Source organism: Gossypium hirsutum, chromosome D05, assembly GCF_007990345.1.
Source record: "Gossypium hirsutum isolate 1008001.06 chromosome D05, Gossypium_hirsutum_v2.1, whole genome shotgun sequence".
NCBI lineage: Eukaryota > Viridiplantae > Streptophyta > Magnoliopsida > Malvales > Malvaceae > Gossypium > Gossypium hirsutum.
The window spans coordinates 61,854,075-61,872,467 of NC_053441.1; the positions used below are offsets into that span (position 1 = coordinate 61,854,075).

At 32.4% G+C, this 18,393-nt stretch overlaps 2 protein-coding genes across 7 annotated transcripts; both read left to right on the forward strand.

The window, feature by feature from the left end:
- The first annotated feature begins 9,261 nt into the window (after positions 1–9,261).
- Positions 9,262–12,735, forward strand: LOC107903517 (G-type lectin S-receptor-like serine/threonine-protein kinase At4g27290). Its single transcript, XM_016829588.2, has 7 exons — positions 9,262–10,621; positions 10,702–10,806; positions 10,907–11,121; positions 11,193–11,403; positions 11,497–11,734; positions 11,848–11,995; positions 12,119–12,735. Exons 1-7 carry the CDS (start codon positions 9,292–9,294, stop codon positions 12,416–12,418), a joined length of 2,547 nt encoding a protein of 848 aa, XP_016685077.2. The 5' UTR covers positions 9,262–9,291; the 3' UTR covers positions 12,419–12,735.
- A 2,364-nt stretch (positions 12,736–15,099) lies between these two features.
- LOC107903522 (rRNA biogenesis protein RRP5) lies at positions 15,100–17,896 on the forward strand. 6 transcript variants are annotated; one of them, XR_001685836.2, is made up of 7 exons: positions 15,100–15,394; positions 15,805–15,911; positions 16,104–16,184; positions 16,282–16,342; positions 16,457–16,558; positions 17,328–17,500; positions 17,592–17,896. XR_001685836.2 is itself a non-coding variant. In XM_016829592.2 (7 exons), the coding sequence occupies exons 2-6, from the start codon at positions 15,639–15,641 to the stop codon at positions 17,367–17,369; spliced, it is 573 nt and encodes a 190-aa protein (XP_016685081.1). In that variant the 5' UTR covers positions 15,107–15,394; positions 15,461–15,638; the 3' UTR covers positions 17,370–17,500; positions 17,592–17,896. The 6 variants fall into 6 exon arrangements, 1 of the variants encoding a protein (XP_016685081.1); XM_016829592.2 differs by having other exon boundaries at positions 15,107–15,394; positions 15,461–15,911; positions 16,282–16,356; XR_005913132.1 differs by having other exon boundaries at positions 15,111–15,394; positions 16,282–16,356.
- The last annotated feature ends 497 nt before the right edge of the window (positions 17,897–18,393 follow it).

Below are 18,393 nucleotides of genomic sequence, written 5' to 3' on the forward strand. Positions count from 1 at the left end.
TATCAACTTTGATGGGTAAAACTACCTCTATTCCATATACTAGTGAAAACTGAGTTGCTCCAGTAGAGGTTTTTCTTTTATTTGTTTATTTGTTTTTTTTTGCTTTTTATTTTTTTTATTTTTATTTTTTTGCCTCCACTGAACTGTTCATTTTGGGCGGCATGGTGTTAATAGACTGCAAACTTCTGATGTCGTGCCGTTGTTCAAATTCAATGCATTGTCTGATATGAGCATTTTTGGCATTCTATATTGACATATGATTCTTCAAGAAATTTTCTGATTGTCAGCTTTGTGATATTGGCATATGAAACAACCTTTACCCACTTTACGAAATAATCGACGACTACAAAGATGAATTGATGACCGCCAGAAGCTTTTGGCGAGGTCGGCCCAATGACATCCATGCCCCTCATAGAAAAAGTTAATGGAAAAGTCATAACATGAAGAGATAAATGAAACACATAAGTCTTGTCTCCGTAAACTTGGCCCTTGTGGTATTTCTTGGTTTAACTGATGCAATCCCCTTCCATTGTGGACCAGCAGTACCCAAATCTCATGATTTGCTTGGCCATTGCAAAACCATTAGCACGTGTTCCTCGTCCAAGATCTTCTTAACCTCAAGAGCATCCACTTGTCTAAAAACATCTTTGAATTCTTAGAGTAACTCAATGACGTCTCGCTTTGTCTCTGCAGTGATACAGGCTCTAATCTTCACCTTTTTCTCTTCTCCTAAGCTCACAATTCCCCACTGAATTTTTTTTTTGTAAGGTTGGATCTATTTTTTGACTTGCCTTACCATCCTTAACAAATCAGGAGATAAACTACAGTCTTGATCATCTTCGAAGTCTTGAGGATCCTCTAGACACATATCTTGCTTGAAAGAAAGTTCTGAGTCAATAGCAGTGTCGCTCATATCATTGATATCTGGGGACCTATTCTAGGGACGAAGGAAGTCTCAAAGAGCTAACGAATCAAAGGGTAATTACCTGGTGATATGAGTATGAATGAATTGGAAGGAACAAAAGAATATTTGCCAAAACAAGACACAAAGATGCATTTCGTTGAAATAAAGAATAGTGGACATGTGCCTTTTCACAAAAGGATTTTCTATTGCTCCCAGGCTTAGAACAATAAGAGCGTTCCAAATATTACTCTGAAATGGTCCTAGAAATTACAAGAATCTCCTCCACGGTCCAGTTGTTTAAAACGCCTCTAGGGATGTAGAAACAAATTCAAGATAGGTTTTTTCATTTTTAGTTCTTTTTCAAAGGCATACACATCTTCACCTTTCGAACCATCGATATATTCAAAGAATTCCAATCCATCTAGTCTTGTACTAGAGTTCTAAACTCGACGTACTTTTGGATTTTAGGAAATTTATTGTATGCAATGAAATGTAATGTTGATGCATGAAGAGATACGTGCAATGAAATGTAATGCAGATGTATGAATGCAAAAAGAAACGCTGATTCTTGATTCAATTCTATTAGAACAACTTTACTAGAAAACAAATCTCTTTACATAAAATGGATATATACAGTTTTGCCCTCGTAGGCGGAGTCCTTCGATCCTCTTCTTCAATCGAACGTTAAGGTAAGTCTCACGAATTCTTCAAAAGGGACGTCGCTTCTATCTCCGTTTTACTTGATTCGGGCCGTGACTCGTTGCTCACTCAATCTCGTGATCCTCGTTGGCTTCTCTTTTAAGAAAGTTCAGCAGCTCTCAAATAATATTTGTCATCTTTAATTCTCAGGCAACGGAGCAATGGTTGTGTAGTCCTTCATTAAATTACCATCCTTCTCTTATCATGTTTTCTTGGACCATATTCGGACAACCGTATTATTATCCACTTTATCAAGAAACTCATTTCCTTATGACAAGCTCTCTATTTAACAACCGAACGTGAATCAACACCTCTTTTTATGATGAAAATGCAATGCAATCATAACAAAAAGAAAACATGTTAGTACAAAGCAAAAGCAAGCAAGAATAAATAGAACACCTATTTGGGTGAATACTAGGGGTTCGAGGTGGTTCTACCTAGGGTGGGCTCCTAAGGTTCACTACATGAGGTTTAGTTCTAAAGTAAGGGTACCTGAACCAGCAGATTCCTCGATCCTCACCCATTATAGGCTCATACGGACTGAGTTCAGTTCAGGGGAATACATTTCCCTATGGCCATGCGGAGATGAAAATCTCACGAAGACATAGGTACGGATGTATCCCGGAAGCGATTCACTATCCCATGCGGAGGTGAAAACCTCACGAAGGCGTAGTTTCTCACTCCCACTTAGAAGGTGTGACCAACGGTCATGCAATGGAATGTGCAGAAATATACACCTAAACTCTAAACAAAGCAGTAATTATAAACAAATAATAAAAGCCAAAATAAAGGCAAATGAAATGTAATAAAAGGACCGTATCTTTAAATCAAGTTTTCAATTTTTGACACAAAGACAAAAAACAATCAACTCGTGGCTTGACTCTCTTATTTAAATTCCCCAGTGGGGTCGCCAAGCTGTTGACAGCTTTTTTTGGATGAAAACGGGGTCGACTTGGATTTTGAAAAAAGAATGAAAACGGGAGTCGCCACCAATCCTTTTTTTGATGAGGTGTGATCGGGTCACCTCAAAAAGTGGTTGTTTTTAATAAATGATTTAATTTTATGAAAACAACGATTTTGGTCTACGAAATTCAGAAAAAAAGGTTCGGGAGTCGGTTACGCACGAGGAAGGATTAGCGCCCTCGACACGCCCAAAATTGGTACCTTAGTTGATTATTTAATGTCTTTATGTCGAACATTAAAAACTCGAAAAGAATTTAAAAATAAGGTCCTTCTTTATATTGCATTATTTTTTTTTTTAAAATTACTTGGATAAGTCAAAATGAAAAATGCCTTCTTATCTCGAATTAACAAGATGTCACATCCAGTAAGTTAGGACACGACACCTTGTATTTTTTGAGAGTAAGCTTTCCTTTTATTTTTTATTTAAACCTCATTTATTTTAATTTTAAAAGGATATTCGATTACTTAAAATCAACGAGAAAAATCGAATCTCAGTAAGTTAGGGCACGATTTTCTCGAATTTTCTAAATACGGAATATTGCCTTTACTTTCGAAAAATCCTCATATCGAGAAAACCACATGTCATATCCAATGCGTTAGGACACAACATATTGAAATCCCGATAATGAGTTTTTATTTATGTGTTTTTATTAAAGAGCATTCTCGAGCATTTAGATTCAACAGAAAATTAGAACCCAGCACGTTAGGGCCCAATTCTCTCGAAGATCCCAAGTATCGAGTATTGCTTTTGTTTCCAAAATTTTCCTTTTTTACGAATTCGGGTAAAAATTGATGTGACGGAATATCAATTACGATAATGCGAGTAAAAATAATACGAGCGAAGATAACAAAAATAAATATATAAAAAATCAATTATATACAATAACAAGTAAATAAACAAAATAAAAAAACTAAAACATTTTTAAAAAGAAAATAATAATGGACACATAAATAAATAGATAAACATAAAGTAAAACAATAATAATAATAAAGAAATGAATAAAATTATAAAAGTTTTAAAAATGCATGTATGAATTTTAAAAGATTTAAAATACAAAAAAACTATGTAGGTATATATATAATGAAAATATGTATGTCTATACATATATATATATGTGTATGTACAAGAATTATAAAATATGAAAACATAATTATATATATATAAATAACATGCGCATGTATGTATATATATTACATAAAGACAAAAAATATAAATCTATATATTATAAAAATAAAATAACGTAAGTATGTACATACATTTATAAGTATATGAATTAAAATATGTAAATATATAAGTATATATATGCCTGTAGAAAATATGAAATATAAAAATATATACTTAAAATAAATAAAGAATATGTACATGTATATATATAAATTATAATAAAATATTAGAATAAAAATGAAATAAAAATATTAAATATGAAAATATATATATATGTATACACGTACATAATAAAAATATATACTAATACATAATAATAATAATAGTAATACTAATAATACTAATAATATAAAAATAACAAGGATATTTAATAGAGATATAAAAATAAACGAAAAAAAGGACTAAAATTGAATTAAAAACAAAGTTGTGGGGCAAATGTGAAAGGAAATAAAGAGAAATGGGCTTATTTGAGCGCGCACAAAACATAGGGGGACCGAAACAACAATTATTCCATTCCATTAAAACACAGCACATTAGCGGGGACTAAATCGAAAAGCGCGAGAAATTATGGGGCCAAATTGGAAACAAGAAAAATGACTTAATTGCAAAACCTTGAAAAAGCGGAAGGACTGCGCGCATAAATATCCCATTCAAACGAAAACACGCGGATCCTCTAGCGGGTCGGGTCGGATGGGTCGGGCAATGGTCAAAACGACGTCGTTTTGAGGCTTAAGTGTAGCCCCCAAAACGACGTTGTTTTGGAGGGCTATATAAAGGCCTAAAATAGCCAAAAAAAATCATTTGGGAGAGGGAAAGAAAAAAAGAAGAGAGAGAGGGAAGAGAGAAGGGAGGGGGAAAGGGAAATCCGGCCAGGGGGGCCGGTCACCGGACGGCCACCGGAGGCTCGCCGGCGCCGGCGCCGGCCACCACACGCGGTGGCCGGAAAAGGTAAAAAAATATTTTTTTTTCTTTTTTCTTTTTTTTGCTTAATAATGCATATATTTTTATGTTTTATATTTTTTAGTATTTTTATGTAGAAAATAAACTCAAAACAGTAAAGAAAAAAAAAAGAAAGAGTCACCTTAGGTTTTAGATTTGATTCTCCGATTTGGTGTTAGAGCCCCGGATAGTATATATATTTTCGAATGGTTCTTGTATTGAATCTGTTAATATTGAAAGAAAATCTTTTGTTTTCATAGCAAAAAAATAAAAAATCCCCCCTTCCATTGAAATCTCCAAAAAAACGTCCCCCTTGTATATAATGACCATAGGGCTTTTATATACCCCAAAATCCAAAGAAAAATACAAAGAATTTCATTTTTGGTGTTTTTCTTTGCTGTCCTTTTTTGTCTTCTTTTGCAGGCATAGAGTGGTGGAGGCAAGTGGGTGTGCTGGTGGCAGACAACTGGTAGTGGCGGGCCAAGGTGGGGCGGCGGCTAGGGTTCTTCTCCTCTTTTTTTTTGCTGAAAATTGTTTAGGTTTGGGCTGGGCTTAGGGTTTTAGTCTGTTGGGCTAAATTTGGGTCTTTACAATATCCCTTCCCTTTGGGGCCTCAAGTTTCAATGAACTTCAATGCGAGAGCATGCAAAGAAGCTTGCTTGAGTAACTGTAGTTGCTGTGCATACGCATATAACCCAACTATCACCACATGGATTTTTTTGAGATCATTGTGTTGGATCTCATTGTGGTTTTCATAAAAACTAAGATTCAAGCCCAGTTTTGCATGGAAATAATAACCCTTTGATGCCTCAGCCTCCTTTTCTCATGCACTTTTAAAGTTCAAAGTGAAAGAAAATTCAGCTTGACTGTGGAAAATACAGGAGATTATCGGTTATATTTAAGAAATATGCTGCTTTTTTATTAATTTTAATATTTAAGTAAGTATACGGTTTGTTTAGGGTAAATTTAATAGACACTTTTGTTTGTCTTAGGTTACATTTTAGTCACTTATGTTTGAAATGTTACGTTTTAGTCATTTACAGTATCGTGTTGTAACATTTTAGTCACTAAGTGTTAATTGTTGTTAACGGTGTAACGGTAAGCTGACATGACACGTTAAATCATTATTTTAAACGAAATTTCTTCTCTCTTTTTTCCTCCATTCTCCATTTCTTTTAACGTAATGACTTGGTTTTTTTTTTTTTTGTGGACAAAGATAATGTTTTTGCTATGAAGAATATGAGAAGAGAGAAAAATAAAGCGGAAAAAGAAAAGAAATTAAATTGTTCAAAAAAAATAAAAGTATAGGGATTAGTTTTAAGAAATGAAAATATAGAAAAAAAAACAGTTAAAAGAGATGGAGAAAATTAAAAAAACATAAAAGAAAAAATTTAAATTGCTCAAAACGAAAAAATATGGAGACCAATTGCATAATTTAACTTAAATTTTTTGTTTGAAATAATGATTTAACGTGCCAAGTCAGCTTATCGTTACACCGCTAACGACAATTAACGGCTTAGTAATTAAAATATTACAACATGTTAACGTAAGTTACTAAAATGTAAATTTCAAACATAAGTAACTAAAATATAACTCAATGTAAACAAAAATAACTATTTTGGTTGTTTACCCTTTTTTACTTGTTTTCAACTGAAAATTGAAAACCTAGTTTTTTTTTTTGTTAGATAGTTAAATGTTAGTATTTTTGTGCTTGAGTCTTGGGTTCAATTTTTTTCCTACTCACATTTGTATATTTTATTTCATGTTGTTTTAAGCTTTTTATATTTTATATTAATACTTTTAACATATTAGCTTTTTTATTAGAGGGTTAAATAATTGTGATTTCATCATTAAGTCTCGAGTTTGATTTCTCTTATAAGCATTTTAATATGTTGTATTTTTATTTCAAGTTTTTTTAATTTTTAATTAATGTTTATAATTAATAAATATATTGTTTTCAAGTTTTTTTATTTTTAATTAATAACTCTTTTATTTATAAAATCAAATAATAAATACATAATTATTTTTTTAAAACATCAACTAATTCTTTAGATATATATTTTTTATATATAATATTTATATGTCAAATATTTATTTTCTCCACCTATACTGTGGGTGTAGAGGCCCAATTTCGTCTGGCCCAACAAAAACAAACAAGTAAATAAAAATAATAAAAAAAGTTCATTATTAAATTCTATTTACAAAAATAATGACCCAAATACAAAAAAACCCTAAAATCCAAAAAACTTAAGCCCAAAGCCTACTATCTTAAAAAGTTTCAGAAACCCTAATTTCCCCTTAGCCTTTCAGCGTCGCAACCTTCACCATGTCAGCAAGCGTGTCGCCCAAGGTCTAATGCCTCCTCTTGTCACCACCACCTACAAAGACAAAAAAGGGGGCAGAGAACAATAGAAACAAGAAAAGAGAAAAGAAAAAGACAAAAAAAAAATTTATAATATATTTCGATTATAAAAACCGAAAATAGATTGTAATGAAACAATGATGAAATAGAAAAAAAAAACAGAAGTTTGAAAAAAATAATTCTTTTATTTTTATTTTTTTAATTTTTGAAGCAAACAAAAAAGAAAAAAAATGAAAGATTTAATTTTATTTTTTCACATGTTAAAGCGCCATCATGGAACCCCCCTTTTCCCCGACTTGAGAAGCCTTGGAACCTTTAAGGTTCCATTGAGGGCCTTGTCGAAAAAGGGAGAAACCGAAGGGTTTCTTGGTCCATAGCCGAACTTTGGCTGAGTTTTTGGGGATTTTAAACCCAGATCTGTATTCCACGTGGAAAGAGGGCAAAAAGAGATTTTTTTTTTTTGAGAATTTTCTGCCACCGGAGGCGGTGGTCGCCGACGCCAATTACAGGTGGCTGCGGCGGCGTGTGGCGGCCTCATGGCCTGCTGAAGGAGGGTGTGCAGCGGTGTGTGGCGGCGTTTGGTTCCTTTATTTTTAATTATTGATACTATTAATACTATTAAGTAATTATCGTTGTTAATTAATATTATTTTTGTTAAAATTTGCTCAAAAATCAATATTTTATGAACGTAATTATATTATTATACATTTTTATGTTATTTCACCATTAGTAACATTATTATCATATGGTATTATTAATTGAATTTTTTTTATTGTGATTATTATTTCTTATTATTGTATTCACTATAGTATTGTCATTTTATTTCATTCTTTATATTGTTATTTTGTTAATGTCATAAACCGAGGCAATGTTCATTATTTTTGGAATTCGAGGAGTCGTGCTCTTAACTTACGGAGTATGACCTCTTCCTAGAACCAAAGTAATCGAATATCCTATTTAAAATGAAAACATAGGATTTAGGTAATAATCAATTGTCAATTATCCTTGTTTTTGAGGATTCAAGATATCGTGTCCTAACTTACGGGGCATGATCTTTTCTTCTCGATTAATTTGAAATAGGGCCTTTTCCATAAAATTTAATTTGGATAGCAATATTTTAATCCAATAACATCATGCAAAGAGGGGATCGTATTTTAAATTCTCTTCGAATTCATATTTTTTTACGCTAAGACATCAAGTAATCAATTAGATATCAATTCTAGGCTTTGTGAGGGTGTTAATCCTTCCTCATACATAATCGACTCCCGAACCCACTAATTGGATTTTGTAGACCGAAAATTATCATTTTAATAAATTTAATCTTTTATTAAAATGATCAAATTTTGAGCTGATCCAATCACACCTAATTAAAAAAAATTGGTGGCGACTCCATTTTCAATTTTTAAAATAAAAAGTCGATTCCCAAAAAGGTTTCGATAGTGGGTATAGTGATTTCTGATATTATAAAAGCAAATAATTATTTCAAATACGTAATATATTTCAAATATCATTATGTTTATATGTGAAATATTTCAAATACACATACAAAAATATATAATATGTCAATTTACTACACTCATGATATAGATTGAAAAATAAATATTACACATATAAAAATTATATTTACTAAAAATAATGATATTTGCAATAACTATTTGATTTTATAAATAAAAATGTATTAATTAAAAAGACGAATTAAAAATAAAAAAAACTTGAAAACAATATATTTATAATTCAGGATTCAAGGACAAAAACACTAACATTTAATAATTTAACCAAATAAGCTGAGTTGACGCGTTTTCACTTTCTCGCCAAAAGCAACGTATCCCGATAAATATTAAAAAAACGACATACTTACTTAAATATAAAAAAAAAAACATATTTCTAAGATTATCCAATGGTTTGGGGGATGGGGGATTTGAAAATGACGGACATGGGAAGAATAAAAAATAAGGGGTAAAGTCAAAAAAAAATTTTAGAGGGTCGAAATTAAATTGTAATTTTTACGATAATAAAAATATGATTCTACCATTTTAATAGCTTACATCTTTATAATTTTTAAAGGATTAAATCAAAATTTTATCATTTTCAGGGGGCTAAAATATAATTTTACTTTTACTTATTTAAAATTTTAAAGGACTTAAATGGAAAATTTTCCTTTTTAGGCAAAAGTCTTTGGTCAAGGCGTGCACAATGGTGTTCTTTTACTTCAAGTCAGAAACCCATATGGAAAAGGATGACCTGCAACAATAACTGTTAATGGTTGAGTTCAATATTAGCAAAAAGAACATGGCAACCATGAGAAAATTTCCATGCATTTCCTTGCTTATTTTTTCATGCCTTTACTTGCAGGCTTACAATGGAACAGTTTCAGCCACCGATACTCTTTTCCAAGGTCAAAACATGACGGCCTCAGGTCAGTTAACATCTTCTGCAAATACCTTTGAATTAGGGTTCTTTTCACTAGGATCAACGAATGTATATCTGGTGATTCGGATGAAGAATGTTCCAACCAAGGATATTGTGTGGGTTGCCAATAGAGACCTTCCTTTCACTGGTTCATCCATGATCCTCACCATCAATGGCGATGGATACCTTGTGATTGTGAATGACAGAACAACTTATAGAGTGAGTGATGATCCATCATCAAGCCAAAACGTTAGCGCAACGCTTTTAGATTCTGGGAATTTGGTTTTAAGAAACGGGAACCTTGATATACTATGGCAGAGCTTTGATTACCCTTCAAACATGTTTTTGCCTGGGATGAAGCTTGGTTACAATAAGAAAACTGGAAAAGTTTGGTCTTTAACATCTTGGTTAGATGAAGAGGACCCAAATAAAGGGAAGTATGAGTTGAAAATGGATCCTACAAATTCAAATGCAGTGAAACTCATTAGGGGTAGTGAACCGATATGGAGTAGTGGGCCTTGGAATGGGCATATTTTTGTTTCGATGCCTGAAATGAGATTGGACTACATCTTCAACTACAGCTTGTATAGCGACGAAAACGAAACGTATTTTTCGTATTCACTTTATAATCCTGGAACTATAACTAGATTCATCCTCGATGTCGAAGGACATATTAAAGAATATGCGTTGCTTGAAAGTACTCAAGGATGGTTTTTGTTTTGGTCTCAACCAAGACAATATTGTGGCGTTTTAAACATTTGTGGTTCATTCAGCAACTGTAGTGTCGAAACCGCCAGTTGTCAGTGCTTGCGAGGTTTTTATCCATTGGAGAATCGACAAGGCCAGAATGGTGGATGTATGAGGAGTATGCCCCTAACATGTAATAAAGACGGTTTCATAAAGATGAATGATGTGACTTATCCTCTAAGTTCTACTCAGCAAATCAATGCAACAAATCCTTTTCCATATTCAGGACCTCAAGTTTCGAGCTCCCACAAGGATTCATGCAAAGAAGCTTGCTTGAATAACTGCAGTTGCAGTGCATATGCATACAACACAAGTGGCCATTGCTTACGATGGTATGGTGACATTGTTGATCTTCGACAACTTTCATCAAAGGACCCTAATGGACATACAATCTTTCTCAAACTCTCAGCTTCTGAATTCAACAATGGCAGAGGTAGTTTCTTTCTAAAAACTTTTAACTAAATAGTCCATTAAGTTGTTTCGGATTCTTACTTTCTCGAATTTGAGTTCTAGGAGCCAGTAAGTACCTCTGGATAGTTGCAATTCCTGCTGTTCTACTGGTGCTTCTTCAAGCATCTTACGTTGTTATTCGGTGGAAGAAGAGTTTTAAAAACAAAGGTACTTTGTTTCGTATCGGCCTTTGTGAATTGATTTGCAAACTCGTCGATATGCGAATGGATGTACTTACATATGCAGACCTCTCTGTCTTTGGAAACAGGGAACAGAGAAGATCCAAGTCAGGATATACTACTCTTTGATATGGAGATGAGCATCACAACGAGTAGCGGTGAATTTTCAGGTTCTGAAAACTCTGGAAAACAGAGGAAGGACCCTGCATTTCCGTTGTTTAGCTTTGCTAGCGTATCGACAGCTACCGAAAACTTCTCATTGGAGAATAAGCTAGGAGAGGGGGGATTTGGACCTGTTCATAAGGTATCAAGTCTATCATATTTTAAGACTATTACCAGAAAAGGAGTTCTGGTTTTGAATGATTTCGCTTGCAGGGAAAACTATTAAATGGAAAAGAAATAGCAGTGAAAAGGCTTTCGAAACGGTCCGGACAAGGGCTCGAAGAGTTGAAAAACGAGACGATGCTTATAGCAAAGCTTCAACACAGGAACCTTGTTAGACTATTAGGTTGCTGTTTAGAACAAGGAGAAAAGATATTGATCTATGAGTTCATGCCCAACAAAAGCTTGGATTTATTTCTTTTCGGTTTGTGATTTTATAAATCCTTAAAACTTCCTTTTTGGCCAAGATTTTACTTTGGTATGCTACATTTTTTGTTTTTTGCAAAATTTGTAACAGGTTCAGACATTGAAGGATTACTAGACTGGGGAACAAGAGTTCGAATAATCGAGGGGATTGCGCAAGGGCTTCTGTATCTTCACCAATATTCAAGATTACGAATCATACATCGAGATCTTAAGGCAAGCAATATCCTGTTAGACAATGAAATGAACCCGAAAATATCAGATTTCGGATTGGCAAGAATGTTTGGCGATGCGAAGTTACAAGCAAATACTAATAGGATTGTAGGAACTTAGTAAGTGAACTTCAAACCTCCAGAAACTTACAATTCTGTCTGGCATCTGCTATTTTTATGTCTCTTTCACTTAAGAATCTAATTGCCTTTGTGTTAAAATGATGAACATACAGTGGCTATATGTCGCCTGAATACGCCATGGAGGGTCTTTTCTCCATTAAATCTGATGTGTTCAGCTTCGGTGTGCTGCTGTTGGAGATAATAAGTGGCAAGAAGAGCACTGGCTTTTACCACTGCAGTTCTCTTAATCTAGTTGGACATGTGAGTCACAAACTCTCTCCATTAAACCCGAACTTGATACTCTCATTCGAATCCGAGTAACTTAGTTTTTTTTTTCCCATTTTACCTCTAGTTTTACATTCAATCATGTTGGCTTCACTTCAGGCATGGGAACTGTGGAAAGGAGATAGAGTTGTTGAGTTGATGGATCCTAAATTGAAGGACCAGATTCCATGTCGTATGCAGCAGAGATACGTTAATGTGGCTCTTCTTTGTGTTCAAGAAATGGCAGCCGATAGACCGACAATGTCGGAAGTTGTTGCGATGCTTACCAATGAGCTCACGGTTCTAAATTCTCCCAAAAAGCCTGCTTTCTCTAATGCTAGGAATATGACAAATAGTTCAAATCAGCCTGCAAATTTTTCAGTGAATAACGTCACAGTTTCTTCGATGGAACCTCGATAGTTATTTTCTATTATAGTTTATGTTAGAATTAAGTCACTCGAATCTTATTTAAATAAAATATAGTGGTAAAATAAAATAAAAGTAAAAATCTTATTTTTTTATTTTATTTTAAAATAAGATTTTTTTAAACCTTATTAAACTCCATCTATTTGATATTGTTTAGAATAAAGTGTTTCAATCTTACTACACTCCTATTAGAATATGGTTTTAAAAGCCTATAAATAGACATAATTTACTCCTCTTGTAATGATTCGAAATCGACATAATGAATTATCTTCTCTTTTGCCCGTGGTATTTTTCCTGAAAAGGTTTTCACGTAAAATCTGTGTGTTCTTTATTTTTCTCTCTCTTTTTTCTTTGCGATAAATTGAACTTGGAAATTAGATTTGAGATTGTAAATTGAGTCCGGGAGCTCAAAACCGAGACTAAGACCCAAAAACTAGTCGAATCGGGCCTAGCATGTGAAATTAGGCCGACGGTCCAATCGATGGTTAGACCGGACTAGTTAGGTCATCATTGACTTGGACCAAACCAGCAACAGCCAAACTGGCTCAAGGTGTCATAAGGGTATCGCACTTGCATCACCGGACACAGCGGTGCCGGTTGTTACTACGGCGACGTCCAGGTGGCCGATGGTGGTTGATTGTCGGTGGTTGAGCAGTGGAAGAGTTATATTCCTACTGAAATTCCACCAGAAAATTTGATTTCAGATTAAATATTTCAAAAATAATATTATTTTAATAGTTTAATATTAAATTAAATTTAATGTTTATCTAGATAAATATTCTATTATTTTAATAAGATTTAATATTAAATTTAATCTAATATTTGATATTAGATTAAATTTAATATTAAAGTAATTAAGTTTAATCATAGTTGAACTCTCTAAACTCTCCCTATATAAAGAGAGCCTTGGGTTACTTACACACACTTGAATTCAAGAGAAAGTTGTAGAGAGAAATTTCTCTGAAGAGATTATTCCAAAAAATTTCTAGAGATATTTTTTGATTTACAACTTGACCCAAAAGATTAGAGAAATTACAAAATTACCTCATTGGTAATTTTTGTGAAAAATTTTTTGATTTGAAGCAAGTCCACACTCGGCAAATGAGAATTTGAGGATAGCGAAGAAGACTACTCGATCGAAGTACTCATCCTAAATGAATCGAAAACGTACAATTTTGACTAAGTGTTTATTAATTTAGATATCACAACCAAGATCTTATTTTGGAAAATTTTTTAAAACTCTGGTTTTTCCCTAAATTTATTTTCCTCTGTATTTTTCCGAACCCGTTTTTTTCCAACACCCCACTTATATTTTGGTGTACAAAAGAGTTGCTGACAAATTAACCTCAGTGATACAATAAAGACCAACTATTGTCTACATTTTGCACTAACGAAACCAATCTACTGAGGATTGAGCGGAGCACAACAAGAATATCAATTTCTATAAATAATTTCTACAGTAATTCTTTATAGAACAATCTAAGAATAATATAAGATTGAAGAGAATCAAAAGAAACTTTTGTTTTTGTACTTTGGTCATGTACCAAATAAATGAAATTTGACTCCTATTTATAAGAGCTCTCATGTCTCTTCATAAAGATATAACTATCTAAATAGATAGTTACATCTTTTAGCAATAAACACAATTATCCAATAGATATCTACTTGAATAATTATGGCTCTTTGTTAATAATTAACATAACTTTTGGTAACAAGAGACATAACTCATCACGATGAATAGTGACAACTTTTAGATAATAACCAAGTGACATAACTTTTGGTTACTTATAACTTTTCATTTGCAACTGTTGGAACATTATATATATTTTGAAAATATTCCAACATATAATTAGATATAATTGGCATGCCAATAAGAATCAAGATAGCGCTATGTAATATATTGTGTACAAGATTATGTAATGTAGGTCAGATACATATGTGATTGCAATATTAGTGTCTTGGAGTGTTATGAGGATTGCATTTTATATGCTATGCACAATTGTGCCTTGGAGCATTATGTAGTATCTATGGTGTAGTGATTTCATTATCTATTTGTAATTTTTTGAATAGTTTGAATAAATAAAATTATTACATGTTTGATTAATTAATCTTTGTATGATTCCCCTCATGGTTTGTGCATGAAAACCAAAATGAATAAGTAAATATATGTTCCTTAATTACCTAAAATTTAACTAACAATAAGTTGCATTATAAGAATGAATTATAATGTGAAAAGACAACTTTTATTAGTATGTAATCTAAATTGTCCATAGTCCCCAAAATCAGATTGAGCAACTGATTCAAATAAGTAAAGGATCATTATGTTGTCTATTAGTCTAATTAGGGAGATAGCTTGTCTTAGCTATCGAAGTAGTTCACTCCCAGAAATAGAGACATAGATGTGATTGTCTAGATTGACAATACATCAAACTCGACCCAAGCTAAATTTATCTTAAATCCGCTAATAGATTTGTTCACTTGTAATATTTATAGTATAATTGACAAATCATGCGTGTATAACTCATGTACTTTGACATATTGAAAACTTGAACTCTCATGATAGAGGGTCATAAGTTGGTACGTTGGGAACATAATTTGTGCATAACATGACATCACTTACAATAATGGAAAAGATATTTTTCCCATCATATTACATAAGGGCCCCTTTCTCCTCTGCTTTTCAAACGGACTTTTGCAATAAAAAGTCCTTTTCTCTTAAAAGCAAGGAAGAACGGCCATCCTTTGCTCACAATTTTCACCATCTAAAAAGTGCTTTTTGGTTGATAAAGAAGTTAAAAATTTCAACTTTTCTTTAGCCAAAAGTCCGTTTGGCTGATAATTTCTTATTTTAACCTGTCTTCTCCCCCAAAAAAGTTTTTTTTCTCTGGTTCTTTGGAGCTCTATACCCATTTTTTTTTTCATTTTCACTTTCAAAGTTCTTTGTTCAGGTTCTTTGTTCCTCTTCCGCCGGTTAGTTTCTTTTCTTCTTCTTCTATTTAATTATTTCCTCAGGTTCTGATTGTTTGATTTTTACAGGAATTTTACAGAAGTTAATTGACTGGTTACTTTGAAAATTAATCAGGGAAAATTTTGGCTTACTGCTTTGCTTTACTGCTTCTTTTGCTATACTGTTTGTGCCTTACTTCTTTACTTCTTTTGCTTTATTGCTTTCGATTAAAATCAGGGAAAATTCTGGCTTACTGCTTCTTAACTTATGTACTTTCTGTTTCAACCTGCATCTTCAAGAAAGAAATATTTTAAGTTTTTTAATAATTTTGTCCTTTCTTCTAGGAATGCTAATTTGTCCATATGGTACTTTCTTTTGCTTCAGTATTTATTTTTCCAATTTCTGTTTCTTGAGATTTCTCATGTTATTGTAGATATTGAGGGCAATAATATTGTACTCTCTGCAAAATTCTCTCTCATAAGTTCGGCTGAACAACTGCCTTCTAATATCAATCAGATCCGACCTAACACAGTGGTTCATGTAAGTAACTGTGTTGCTCACAATTTTTACTAGGAAATAAAATTATAATCATAGCCCTACTAAATTTAGAATCAAATCATAACCAAATCCATAACACAAATGCTCTATTTTCTTTAATGCTGTCATCCGTTAGACTACACTGCAGTTTGATTTAACTGTTCTGAGATTTACTTATTCTTTTTTGTGAATCAGGGCTATGTTTGTAATTTAATTGAAACTGGTTGCTTTGTCCGCTTTCTTGGGCGTTTAACTGGTTTCTCACCTCGAAGCAAGGTAACTGAGTTCTTATAATTTCTCATATCTATTTCATCAGGTATCTAGACATGTGCACATTACCTGACCTTGTTTGTTCCTTGTACATATTTTGAAGGCAATGGATGACCATAAAGCTGATCTCTCGAAAGCCTTTTACATTGGCCAATCTGTTCTCTGTAATATAGTCGATGTCAGAACTATTTAAAACCAAATTCTTTAATTTACTTCCTATATTTGAAGTATTTAATAAGCTGATTTTTCTTGTTCCACACTCTCACCCCTTCTTCTAGGTAAATAGTGAAACAGCAAGAATAACACTTTCTTTGAAGCAATCATGTTGTTCTTCAACAGATGCAACCTTTATTCAAGAATACTTTATTTTAGAGGAGAAGGTATATTCTTGTCATAATAAGAGCTTCTTTCTGTGATTCATGTTCAAGAAATGCTTATTTCTATTCAATATACCTAATAATTGTAAAGCATGATTTATAAAATACTGTTGTGGTGATCCTCTCTGTGTGTGAAGTTTAGCTTTATTGTGACTGGTTTACGTACTTTTATAATCAAATTGAAGTCACAGGTTACTTATTGTGTCTTTTTTATTTTTCAATTTTTTCAATTATAATTATATTTTAATGGGATTATTTAAAATGCTTAAATAGTATAAAATGCCAAGCTTCCTTTATGTTATGATGATGCACGTTTATGTTCTAGTCCTACTTCATGAAACGAGTTCATGATTGTTTATCCTTGTGAGCAATTCATACTAATCTAGAGAAATACCCAACCTAATCTTGGTGGGTGATGCTGGTGTAAAGACAGAAATATCATTTGAAATGAGCATTATTCCTTTGCGAAAATATGGAATGATTTGTAGGTGCCTAAATTTCTGTACAACGGATGTTGACTGTATTATGCTGTGAACATTGAACTAAATGAACTTGTTACCTCTTGACCATAATTTATTTGTCTACATTAGTAAGGTACTGGTATTGTTTATTCAGGGTTCATTTAAATGTATCTGTATTCATTATATTATGGACTGAAATGGCAGCAGTACCTTCAAATTTTGTGGCACTAGCATTGATCTTTGCATCTTAAGTTTTGCTACTGGATTCTGCTATATTTTGACAATGAACTTGGCATGTCTGTTGAATTTAGATTGCTAGGCTGCAATCACTGGGCTCTGATCGATGGTTCTGAGTTGAAGTGGATTGAAGGATTTAATATTGGCAGTGTCATTGAGACAAAAATTGGAGAGGCAAAGGATATTGGAGTAGTTGTCAGATCTAACAAATATAACGATGTTTTAAGCTTTATCACACACTCTCAATGTATGTATTTTCTCTTAAATTTTTGTTATCTTTATTTTTTAATTATTTGCTTTTTTTGTTCTCTGCTAATCTGGTATTTGAATGTTTGCAGTGATGCATTTGCTCGGCTATATTATAGAAGGATGCTGCCACCATTGACCTCCTGCCAGAAAAGAATGCTACCACCTACTTGTGTTAATTATTTCTGCCCAATGCATCTCTCTGACCGTGTTAGTTTTGAAATTCTTTGTTAGTTCTTACTCTTGTTGACTTCTTTCTTAGAAATCTCTGGTAAATTTTATGATTTCTTCTCATCAGGACCAAGTTTTATTTTGTATAGTGTGGACTTATGAATAGATAGTCCTGAATGATGCAACTATTCAATTAGTAAATGATAATAATTCTCTGCTTGTTTTCCTTTTCTTTTCAATTAGGTCACTATTGACTAGTTTGCTCTTACTGGAATCTTTTACTTTATTACTCTACACATTGGAAAAAAAAGTTTTGTTGGATGTTTAAAGTTAAAAGTGTGGACAGGAGTCAGTTGTGAACTGCTGGTTGTTATCAATTGATATCCCCATTAGTAACACTGCTTTAATACATTTTAAAATAAAATAATAATACAAATGTGTTAAAAGCATTAATTAAAAATTAAAAATAATTTTTAAAATAATACAATTATGTCAATATTTAATTACAAATATTTAATTATTATATTTAAATATTTAAATATAGTTTATAATTTTAATTAAATTTAATAAATAATTAATATTAATTACTTAGAAATACTTAAAATTAATATTATATATTAAAATATTAACAATAAGTTATAATAAATTATTTTTTATATTTTTGCTAAAATATCATAATATTAACTAATTTGAACATTATTTAAATACATATTTGTTGCTTTA